Below are 12,416 nucleotides of genomic sequence, written 5' to 3'. Positions count from 1 at the left end.
CCAGAGGTTTTTGTCAGTCTCCCTACCTGCTTCCACTACCTGCAACCACCGGCAGCCACCTGCAACCTCCGGGAACTGCACGGAAACCTTGGGTGGGGCGCAAAGTCTCCAGAGGTTTCCGTTCCGGTTTCCTAAGTGGGACAGTGGCATAACTTTTTCACACAAAGGATAGTGGGTGTATGGAACAAGCTGCCAGAGGAGGTCGTTGAGGCAGGGACAATCCCAACGTTTAAGAAACATTTAGACAGGTACATGGATAGGGCAGGTTTGGAGGGATACGGACCAAATGCGGGCAGGTGGGACTAGTTTAGCTGGGACATGTTGGTCGGTGTGGGAAAGTTGGACCTGTTTCCACACTGTGTCACTCTGTGACTGTGACCCTACGTAAGGTAGTGAAACAGGAAATGGATGAGACTCCTTCATTGATGCAGGCAAAGGCTGCAAATAAAAGGTTCAAAGGGATTTTATTGTCACGTGTCCCAATTAAGATACAGTGAAACTTGATTGTAAAAGAGAGACCCAGCCCAGCTTCTATCAGCTCACAGATAAAATATTCAAGCAGCTTCAAGCAGAGAAAGAAAATCTCCAGATGCAGAGAAAAGTTACCGAATATCAGGAATATTCCCATCGACCTATGAGAGAAGTCACGGGGGAAAACAGGAATAATCCAAACAATCAGGAACAAAACTAAAACCAAGGAGTGGTGTAGCTGGGACATGTTGGCCAGTGTGGACAAGTGGGCCACCAATATTGGAAGCCACTCTAAGCCACGTTACACACAGAGATATTCTCAGAGATATTTTGGCACAAGAAGATGACAGAGATATATAGATTCTTGATTAGTACGGGTGCCAGAGGTTATGGGGAGAAGACAGGAGAATGGAGATAGGAGAGAGAATTAGATCAGCTATGATTGAATGGCGGAGTAGACTTGATGGGCCGAATGGCCTAATTCTACTCCTATTCCTTATGACCTTCTGACTTATGGCAGGACATTACTTCCTAAGGTTTTTTGTGAAAGAGGTAGGTTTTAAAATCAGTCTTAAAGGAAGGGAGGCGGAGATAAAATCAGTGTTGGGAAGGGAATTGTCGAGCTTGGGTCCTTGGTAGATGACAGGTAGGTTGCCAACAGGAGAATCAGTAAAAGGAGGAAAGGGAAGATGTGCTAATTAGAGGAGTCCAAATATCTTGGATGGTTATAAGGCTGGAGGGGAGAAAAGTGACGGGAGGAGGGTGGGAAATTAAAATTAATAATTAAGGATTTTAGAATTAGTACGTTGACGTTAAATAAAAAACCCAAATGGTTAAGAGGAACTCAGCAGGTCAGGCAGCATCTGTGGAAGCAAAGAGATGGTCAATGTTTTGGGTCAAAGCATCACCTCAGGACCGAGGGACAGAGTGGGTATAAAGAGTAGAGAGGGCGATTGAATTATCCTACCACAACCAGAGAGCAGTCCTGAACTACTATCTGCCTCATCGGTGACTCTCGGTCACAGTCTATCCTTGTTCGGTCTTTTGTTGGTTTTACCTTGCACTAAACATTATTCCCCTGTCACGTACTGTATCGACACACAGTAAACGGCTCAATTGTAATCACGTATTGTCTCTCCGCTGACTGGATAGCGAGCAACTAAAGCTTTTCACTGTTTTTAAGAAGGAACTGCAGATGCTGGAAAATCGAAGGTAGACAAAAGTGCTAGAGAAACTCAGCGGGTGGCAGCAGCATCTATAGAGCGAAGGAAATAGGCAACGTTTCGGCCCGAAACGTTGCCTATTTCCTTCGCTCCATAGATGCTGCTGCACCCGCTGAGTTTCTCCAGCACTCTTGTTTACGTTACAAAAGCTTTTCACTGTACCTCGACAGGTAATCTAAACTCAAACTGAAACTGAAGAGCGAGCAAATGGACACAGGTGAGGAGAGGTTCATTGGCAGACGGGAGAAGGAAGGATGGAGATAGTGACAGAGCATGGGAGATGTTAAGTGTGGACCAACAAAGGACTTCAGAAGATGCCATCTGATAAGAAAGGTAGATGGTAGAGGAACCAGATGAGGAAGGGTTGGTGGGCAGGGGAGAGGTGTGGGGGAATGGGACGTGGGTTGAGTGTGAGGGTGATCGGGAGATGGAACCAGAGGGGAATGGGAAATAAATTGGGTAACAGGGAGTTGGGATTGGAAAGAAGGGTGTGTATGGGAGGACTTGGGTAGATCAAATGGAAAGGGACAGATGCCATTGTTCATGCCATTGAGTTATAGACTACCCAGGCTTATATGAGGTGCTTCCTCTCTAGTTTGCGTTTGGCCTCACCATGGCAGTGGAGATTTGGCAGGTTTGATACGTGAATGGGAAGAGGAATTAAAAGGACTTGCAACCAGGAGCTCAAGATGACCATTGCAGACAGAATGTGGTCAGTCAGCAAAGCTGTCTTGCGAACCTTGTGTGCTCTTGGTTTGGCCAATGAAGAGGAGACCATGTCATTAGCGCTGAATGTTATAGACAAAGCTGGACAAGGTCCAAGTCAATCCCTACCTCACCTTGAAAGACTGTGTAGGTCCCTGGATAGTGGTCCCTGGATGGAGGGGATGCAGGGGCAGGTGTCGCACCTCCTGTGGTTGCAGGGGAAAGTACCTTGGTGCTGGCACACTCAGTCTTGACGCAACCTCACCTCAAAATGTTGACCATCTCTTTGTCTCCGCGGATGCTGCTCGTCCCACTGAGTTCCTCCAGAAGTCTCTCCAGAGTCCAGCATCTCCAGGATCTTGTGTCTCCAGTAATCTGTGCTGTGCTGTGCTCCCGGTACACCAGATCCCAGAAATGAGCGTGATAGGGGTGATGGATGAATGAAGAATTAGCAGAGGTTGCCAGTGACATTTTTTAATTTTTTTATTTTTTTATTTATTATTTTTTATTATTAGAAGCAATTGTACAAGAATAAAGCAATCGGCATGAGAGTTATACAATTTTCGTGCAGCTTAATTTTTTATCATTTTATAAATTGATACATAAATCCAAAAAAAAAAAAAAAAGGAAAGAATGAAGAAAAAGAAGAAAGATGCAAAAGAGAGAGAGAAGAAAAGATCCCTGAACGACCAAAGGTGCGAGAAGAAAAAAGAGAATTGAGAGGGAAAAAAAGGCGGCGATATGCCCCAGTGTCCTCCCTTTCCTCCACCCCCCCCCCCCCCCGCTCACCCATCCCAAGCATCGGTTTTAAATTTGTGTTCAATAGAATAGAATAGTTTCTTTATTGTCATTGTAACATGGGCCATGTACAACGAAATTTAAAATGTCAGCCAGTCAGTGCAGCATTCAAACATTTCTAAAGCTAACGAAACATCCACGGTAAAATAATAAAGATAAGCAAATAAATAAAAATCACAGACAAAGCACGCATACACACCCAACCCTCCATCCTTCTGTCGATTTCACCGTTACCACAGTCCCTTAGTCTGTATCGCCCCTGCGTTCCTTGGCGGCCACATTTAGTACTTTTATAGCAGTGGGGTAAAAACTGTTTTTTAGTCTATTTGTCCTTGTCCTTGTGGATCTGTACCGTCTGCCTGACGGCAACAGTTCAAACAGGGAGTGTCCGGGGTGGGAGATGTCCTTTATTATATTCTGGGTTTTTTTATTGCAGCGGGAACTGTGTAGGTCCTCCAAGGTAAGGAGAGGGCAGCCGACAATCCTCTGGGCGTTGTCAATGGCCCTCTGGAGCGCTTTCCTCTGAGCCGCTGTGCAGCTGGTGTACCACACGCATACACAGTATGTTAGTATGCTCTCAATGGAGCACCGATAAAAGGACAGCAGCAGCCTCTGAGTGATGTTGTTCTTCCTGAGCACCCTCAGGAAGTGCAGTCTCTGCTGGACCTTTTTCAGCAGCGCAGTGGTGTTCACGCTCCACGTCAGGTCCTCCTCAATGTGGATTCCCAGGAAGCGGAAATCCGCCACCCTCTCCACAGTCCCCTCTGATGGTCAGTGGTACCATGTCCGTTTTGTTTTTCCTGAAGTCTATTATTACCTCCTTCGTCTTTGAGGTGTTGAGGAGCAGGTTATTTTCTTCGCACCACACTGTCAGCTGCTCCACCTCCATTCTGTTGTTGAAGAAATTCAGTGAAAGGAGACATGAGGTTTAAGGGGAGTGGAACAAGGGGCCATTACCAAGTGTGTGCAAGGTAAGTCAATTCTAACGGTAAAAGGGTGAACATTTCAGCAGCAGATGAGCACTGGAGTGCTTTCCGTCACAACATGGGAATGTAGTTTCAAACTCTAGTAGGGTGAAAGGTGCTATCACTCACAGGTTCAGTTTTGGACAGTTGGCAGGAAAAGATATGAGATGGAGACTTTTGGTCTTCCCAACATGGCTGGAGGTAATTCTTGCTCCTCGGGTACCAGATGGTAAAACAATTCAGGCAGAGCGGAGGAAGCAGGAGGTGGTGGTGAAACTAAATCAGTCCCAGAAGCATTGTAATACAGCAGGAAAACGGGTCCTTTGGCCCATCAAATCTGTGCCAAACGGCAAACGCCCATTTATACTCACCCCCATTTCAATCTCCTCACATTCTCAACTCCCCATCCTCCCTCAGGTTTGACCACTCGCCGACCCATCTTTGGTGGAGTTTACAGTGGCCAATTAACCTACCAGTCTGCACGTCGTTGGGATGTGGGGAGAAACTGGAGCACCCGGTGGAGACTCGTGTGGTCACAGGGAGAACGTGCAAACTCCACCAGACAATGACTGAAGATGGACACGAAATGCTGAAGTAACTCAGCGTGTCAGGCGGCATCGCGAGAGAAATGGAATAGTTGACGTTTCGGGTTGGGACTCTTCGAGTTGGGCCACTGAAGCTGTGAGGCAGCAGTTCTACCAGCTGCACAACTGTGATCAGGGAGCGTGTGGCTTCAGCTGGTGTCGCGGGGGCTGATACAGTGGTGAGAAACTGCGGGGCCAAGGAATGATCCTTGAGGTAAACCATGGCACAACGGTGTTGGATGGGGAAACTTGGCCGTGGCTGTAGATTCTCCCGCAATGGCTCAGCCCCCTTCCCTCCCTACTCGCTCCATCTCAACCCCTCTCCTTCCATCTCAGCCTCATTTCATCTCCAGCCTTTCCCTTGGCCACTCTCCCCACTCTTACCTCCTCTCCACCTATCCCCCCCCCCCCCCCCCTCTCTCCCCATTTCCCATTCCCACAAACTGCCCTGAAGCAAGAATCCCAACAACTGCAGTCGGAAGGGGCTGGAACTGGAGAGAGGGGGATAGGGAGAGAGGGACAGAGGGTAGGAGGGACGGAGGAAGTAGATGGAAGGAGGGTAGTGTGGAGCGGGAAGGGTGAGGAGGTTCAAGGGGAGGGAAAGGGGGTCGGGTGGAGGCTATGGGTGAGCGGGGATTGTCAGGAGGGAGCGAGGGGATGAGGGTGGGGAGGGCAGAGAGAGGGGAATAAGGATGTGGAGGGAAAGGGAATGGGGAGGGGGAGGGCAGAGAGAGGGGGGTGGATTTGGAGAGGAGCTGGAGAGGAGGTAGGAGTGGGGAGAGTAGGCAAGGGAAAGGCTGGAGAAGAAATGAGGTGGGAGGAGAGGGGTCGAGGTGGAGAGAGGGGTAAGGTATATCGGGGGGGGGGGAGGAAGAAAGGGGAGAGCGGAGATAAAGGAGGAGATAGGAGAGAGGTCAGTCAGGAATGGGGAAAGGGGGTAGGGAAAGCTGGCGATTGGGGAGTGAGGGGCGGAGTGCAGATGGGAGAAGAGGGGGTGGGGTGTGGATAGGAGGAGATGAGAGGCAGGGGGCAGCAAACAGGACCAGCTGCTCCGCACACACACACACACGCACACACATACACACACACACACACACACACACACAGCGGAGACGCGGCGCTGGCGGCAGTCGCTGCTCTCTCTCTATCTCTCTCTCTCTCTCACCTGCGCTGCTGAGCGCTGGCCGGTCGCTTGAGCCGGAGACGGGAATCCGGCGGAACCTCCGCGGCTGATGCTCGGCGCATCTTCCTCGGGCTGACTCCGGCAAGACTCCGGGACCATGCAACACGGATGGCTCCAGTGCTGAGCCGAGGCTGTGGGCTAACAGCCGCGGATGGACCATGCCAGGACCCGGGGAGCGCCGAAACTGCAATTTGTAAGGAGACAACAATTTCTGCTAACCCGGGAGAGGAAGGGAAGAGAGACAGGTTGCAATAGGATTATTGCAACAGTCCGGATCGCAATAGAATGTGCCTTCAAGTGAAATAAACTAGAGGTCATTTCGCTCCATCAGAATTAGATGGGAACAGTTTGTTTCAAAGGTTCATGCCATACTTGGAGTGAAAAAATGTCTCTCAACTGTTCCCGGAGCAGCATTGCTGTTAGAGATGGCTTTCTGGTCCAACGCAACTGTTCCACCATATAAAGTATCGCAACGCTTGCTCTTCGCCTTCACGCTCTCCCTCTCGCTCACTTATGTGTGCTACACTCTGATGAGTTGCTACACCTCCCTGCAGTTCCCCTTGCACGAAGCCGGCTACCTGTCCCACACCCGGGCCGCCCTGAGGCCGGACGAGGGGACTCCGACCACCCCTGCTCCCGGGCTGCAAGCGCTCAGCTCGGCCGAGGCGACGGGCAGCGCGGCCGGGCAGCCGCAGCTCAGCACGGCGCAGAACTGGCTGGAGAGGGACGTCCAGGAATCGAGCACACCGGACTTCGGAGTGCAACGCCTGCCACAGGCCATCATCATCGGGGTGAAGAAGGGGGGGACGCGGGCTCTGCTGGAGGCTATCCGGGTGCACCCTGATGTCAGGGCAGTCGGCGTAGAGCCGCACTTCTTCGACAGGCACTATGACAAGGGGCTGGAGTGGTACAGGTAAGGCGCCGCGGACAAACAAGGTATCTCACCCCTAATGAAGGGTGGCCATCGCCAGCAGATTCAGTCCAGGGAACGCGGGAAGAAGTGTCTCGTTTATCTCTTTCTCGCCGGGGACACGGGGAGATTACTTGTAATATTGTGGTTTTGAATTGCTTCCTGTTACTTTGTTTCCCCCAAATGTGTTAGCGATTGAGGAGGGATGAGAGGTGTGTGTGTGTGTGTGTGTTAGTATATGTGTGTGTGTGGATGTCTGTGTCTGTGTGTGTATATGTGTGTGTCTGTGTGTGTGTTGTGTTAGTATATGTGTGTGTGTGTATGTCTGTGTCTGTGTGTGTATGTGTGTGTGTGTGTGTGTGTGTGTGTGTCTGTGTGTGTATATGTGTGTGTGCGTATATGTGTGTGTGTGTGTGTGTATGTGTGTGTCTGTGTGTGTATATATATGTGTGTGTGTGTGTGTGCGTATATGTGTGTGTGTGTGTGTGTACCTGTGTGTGCATGTGTGCGTGTATAGGTGTATGTATGTGTGTGTGCATGTGTGTTTGGATGTGTGTACATGTGTGTGCGTGTGTGTGTATTTCTCTGTGTGTGAGAGAGAGAGTGTGTGTGCGTGTGTATGTGTGTGTGAGTGTGTATGTGTATTTCTCTGTGTGTGAGAGAGAGAGTGTGTGTGCGTGTATGTGTGTATGTGTGTGTGAGTGTGTATGTGTGTGCATATGTATGTGTGTATGTTGTGATGGACAGGAGAAAATAGGGACCCCCCTCCAACACTGCATCGGCGCGCAACGGGTTAATGTGTTGTGCTGTGTACAGTTGACTTGTAGCAGCCCGAGCCTGAATCTTCATTCCAGCGCATCCACGGTGCATCTGATGCACGATAGATGAAATGCAACATTTACCCTGGCAAAGCTCTCTCTGGTATCTGTTGTCTCTATGCTGCCCTTCCCGTGAGACGCGGGTTATAAACCGCCATTCGGACTGCGATCTGTTCAGAAGAGGAGCGGGGGGCAGGGTTAGGTGTGTTGTGAGGGGTTTATTCCGCCCTCTGTCTTCGCGCTGGGAGTGAGACAGCTCTGTCCTCTTGCCGCACTTCACACGATGCTCCCCCCCCCCCCCTCTCTCCCTATCTCACTCTTTCTCTGTCCCCCTCTCCCTCTCTCCCTTCCTCTCTCTCTCTCTCTCTCTCGCTCTCACACTCTCTCTCTCCTCCACCCCTTTCCCATCCCCTGCGTTGGTCCGTGCGCGCCCAGGTCAGGGTTTGCGACCCGGACCACACTTCCCTGGGGTTACACGGAACACCCCGGGAGACGCGACCCCCTTCCGCGAATCCCACCTCCCCTCCCCTATCCCGGGCTCAGTTATCAGCTGTGAAGTTATTGAAAAACAGCCCCAACCCCGGTTCCATCGGTGAAGCCGGACACACAACGCTGGAGTAACTCAGCGGGCCAGGCAACATCTCTGGAGACAAGGAAAGGGTGGCGCTTCGGGTCGAGACCCTTCTTCAGTTTCGAGATGCTGCCTGTCCCGCTGAGTTACTCCGGCGTTTTGCGTCTATCTTCGGTGTAAACCAGCATCTGCAGTCCCTTGCCACACGGCTTCGATCGCTGCTGCACGCTCGGCTGCGAGAGATCGAGGCAATGAAGAGAGAGACAGTCAGAGAGAGACGGGTTCAGTGTGATCTGTGCTGCGCGCTGGGATCTTCACATTGCTCTTGTGCTCTCGGCTGGCGGGGAAAGATGCCAGCATTAATCTCACATCTCTCTCTGTCGCCTCTGTAAAGGTCGCCCCGCTTCCCCCGCCCGCCACCCCCTTGGGTCAAAACACCAAGATATTTTACCCGTAATAACGGGTACACATGGCCATCGTATTTAATCCCGGGGCGCGAGAAGCAGTGTCTGGTTTAACTTGTATTGCCCGGGACACGGAGAGATGACTTGTTACATTTTGGGGACGTTGCTTTTGATTTGCTCCCTGTTACGTTGTCTTCCTCCAAATGTGTGTTGTCTGGAGATCTATGATATTGTGACAGAATCTGCGCTTGGATTATCGCGCTGTAGACTTTACTGTAGACTCCAGAGATACAGGCCCTTCGGCCCACCGAGTCCGCGCTGACCAGCGGTCATCCCCGCACACCAGCGCGATCCCACACACACACACACACACACCAGGGACAATTTGCAGACGCCAGTTAACCTGCAGACCTCCCCGTCTTTGGAGTGTGATAGGAAGCCGGAGCACCCGGAGAAATACCCACGCAGGTCATGGGGAGAACGTGCAAACTCCGCGCAGACAGCACCCGTAGTCAGCATCTTAACCCGGTTCCCTGGCGCTTTCAGGCGATAGTGAAGCTGCGCGCGGTAAAACCCCGCACACCAGCGCCGTAAAACTGTGCCGTGTTATCTGTGCCACGATATCCAGCGGGGTTACGTTAGAGCAGGGCTCCCTCTGTGCCAGCGTGGCCCCCCCGAATAATGACCCGGGTTATATGAACATGGGTCATATGAACATGTCGTATGAACATATGAACATGGATCATATGAACATGGGACATATGAACATGGAACATATGAACATGGATCATATGAACATGGGACATATGAACATGGATCACATGAACATGTGACATATGAACATGGAACATATGAACATGGATCTTATGAACATGGGACGTATGAACATGGGACATACACGGAACATATGACCATGAATCATGAATCATATGAATGGATCATGGGGACATATGAATGGAACAATAATGAACATGGGGCATATGTCCCAGGACATATGAAACCTGGCACATCTGACAAATATGAACCCATTGACTTATGGACATGGGACATATTTGAACACAAACATATGCATGAGAACATGAGGGTTGCTGCTTGAGGGGGGGCTAGCTAGCGAGCTGAAGTCGCCCCAGTTCTTTCAAAAGGACATTGAATGAATATTTGAACACAAAATGCAGAGAAGTGAGAGCTTGAGAGAGCGAGCTGATCGACAGTTCTTTCTTTCCACAGAAGGGATACAATAAAATGCTGGAGGTTTGAAATAAAGAGTAAATTAGAAGCACAGAAAATGATTTGGAGCAGGATGGGGATGTTTGGCCTTGAGTCCCACTCGCTAATTCAATATGACTGTGGATGATTATCCACCTCCACTGTCCCCATATCCCTGATCTCTTTAACATTTATAACTCTATCTGGTTCTTTCAGTGCATTTAACAATTTGAACCCACCTTCCCCTACGGCAAGAATTTTACAAGTTCTCCTATCTTTGAATGAAGGCATTTCTCATCATCTCACCCTTGGCTTATCCGGCATTCCTTATGCTGTGATCCTAGTTGTGGCCTTTCCCACCTTTGGGAACTTCTTTTCTGCATCATCCATCTCATCCCATCCCATCAGGAATTAATAAGATTCAGTAAATGTCCCATCTCAATCATCTGCACTTTCATGTGGGGAGTGGAGGGATATGGATTATATTCAGGCAAATAATACTTAGTCTTGGCATCGTGTTCGGCACAGACATTGTGGGCCGAAGGGCCTGTTCCCGTGGTGGACTGTTCTATGTAGGAATGAACTGCAGACGCTGGTTTAAACTGAAGATAGGGTGACTTGCACAGGTTGGGTGAGTGGACAGATGCATGGCAGATGCAGCTTAATGTGGATAAATGTGAAGTTATCTACCCTCGTGAACAAAAACAGGAAGGCAGATTACTATCTAAATGGTGTCAAGTTGGGAAAAGGGGAAGTACAATGGGATCTGGGGGTCCTTGTTCATCAGTCAATGAAAGTAAGCATGCAGGTACAGCAGGAAATGAAGAAAGCTAATGGCATGTTGGCCTTTATAACAAGAGGAGTTGAGTATAGGAGCAAAGAGGTCCTTCTGCAGGTGTACAGAGCCCTAGTGAAACCACACCTGGAGTATTGTGTGCAGTTTTGGTCACCAAATTTGAGGAAGGGCATTCTTCTTATTGAGGGAGTGCAACGTAGATTCACAAGGTTTATTCCCGGGACTGTCATATGCTGAGAGAATGGAGCGGCTGGGCTTGTATACTCTGGAGTTTAGAAGGATGATAGGGTATCTCATTGAAACACATAAGATTGTTAAGGACTTGGACATGCTAGAGGCAGGAAACATGTTCCCAATGTTAGGGGAGTCCAGAACCAGGGGTTACAGTTTAACAATAAGGCATAAGCCAATTAGTACGGAGACGAGGAAACACTTTTTCTCTGAGAGAGTGGTTGGTCTGTGGAATCCTCTGCCTCAGAGGGCGGTGGAGGCCGGTTCTCTGGATACTTTCAAGAGAGAGCTAGATGGGGCTCTTAAAGATAGCAGAGTCAGGGGATATGGGAGAAGGCAAAAACGGGGTACTGATTGGGGATGATCAGCCATGATCACATTGAATGGTGGTGCTGGCTCGAAGGGCTGACTGGCCTACTCCTGCACCTATTATCTATTGTCTATATTGTCTATTGTAAGTTTGTATGTTAATTGGTTTGGTAAATTTGGTCATTGTCCCTAGTGTGTTGGATAGTGTTAACGTTTAGGGATCGCTGGTCAGTGCGGACTCAATGGGCCAAAGGGCCTGTTTCCGCGCTGTATCTCTGAACTAAAAATAAACCACCACCACATCCCAGAGTTTTGCTATTTGAAGCCAAGCCTCACAGCTTGCCCGCGTTTGGATACTCATCCTTTGCTGGCAATTCTCCATATGCAGATACTCTCTCCGTTTAGTTTAGAGTTTAGAGATACAGCAGAGAAACGGGCCCTTCAGCCTAATGAGTCTGTGCTGATCAGCGACCCCCATATAATAACACTATCCTACGCATTGTTACCAAAGCCAATTAACCTACAAACCTGTACGTCTTTGGAGTGTGAGAGGAAACCGGAGCACACGGAGAAAAACCCACAGGGTCACGGGGAGAACGTACAAACTCCGTACAGACAGCGCCCGCAGTCCGGATTGAACCCGGGCGTCTGGCGCTGCAACTCCACAGCCTCGTCACCATGCTGCCCCCTTCTCCAAACTGAGTTAGATAATTAAATATAAAATGACGGAGGGGTCATAAAATCCTGCCACTCTCTAATTCTTCCACTTAGTCCCACTTTTCCCCATTCACATAAAGTAATCTCTAACTACAGTCAACTACACTTAACACATAACCATGGCAAGGAGTTACTGTATTTTTAAATAGTCCCTCTTCATGATCTCCAAGTGGTACTGTTTACCTGAACTGTAACTTACAATGACCTGACAACTGAGTCTAAATCACCGAAGTGAGATGCTGCTTACTGATATAAAAGTTTGTGTTTCTATTTTACTTTGTGTTCCACTTTTATCCTCACAGTTAAAAACAGACGATTGTCATTCACGTAGCTCATGCTGCATCTGTTCACCAACCTAAAGATATCACGGCCAATAACTTGTCAGAATCATCACTCAGACAACAAGTTTAGTTCAGTGTAATTTAGTTTAGAGATAAAGCGCATAAACACGCCCTACAGCTCACGAGTCCGCGCCGACCAGCAATCACTGCGTACATTAGTACTATCCTACATACTAGGGACAAT

General features: G+C 49.3%; 1 protein-coding gene across 1 annotated transcript in view; it reads left to right on the top strand.

Annotated features, from left to right (window-relative positions):
- Nucleotides 1-5,799: 5,799 nt before the first annotated feature.
- The window catches only part of hs3st4 (heparan sulfate (glucosamine) 3-O-sulfotransferase 4), a 164,348-nt gene continuing 157,731 nt past the window's right edge, over nt 5,800-12,416 (top strand). Inside the window, exon 1 of the mRNA XM_055651280.1 lies at nt 5,800-6,842. Within this exon, the coding sequence (XP_055507255.1) occupies nt 6,355-6,842 (488 nt within the window). The 5' untranslated portion in view covers nt 5,800-6,354. The remainder of the gene's footprint in view (nt 6,843-12,416) is intronic.

This window comes from Leucoraja erinacea, chromosome 20 (assembly GCF_028641065.1).
Source record: "Leucoraja erinacea ecotype New England chromosome 20, Leri_hhj_1, whole genome shotgun sequence".
Lineage (NCBI taxonomy): Eukaryota > Metazoa > Chordata > Chondrichthyes > Rajiformes > Rajidae > Leucoraja > Leucoraja erinaceus.
The sequence above is the reverse complement of the archived record's forward strand: the minus strand, read 5'-3'. Positions and strand labels throughout refer to the sequence as shown.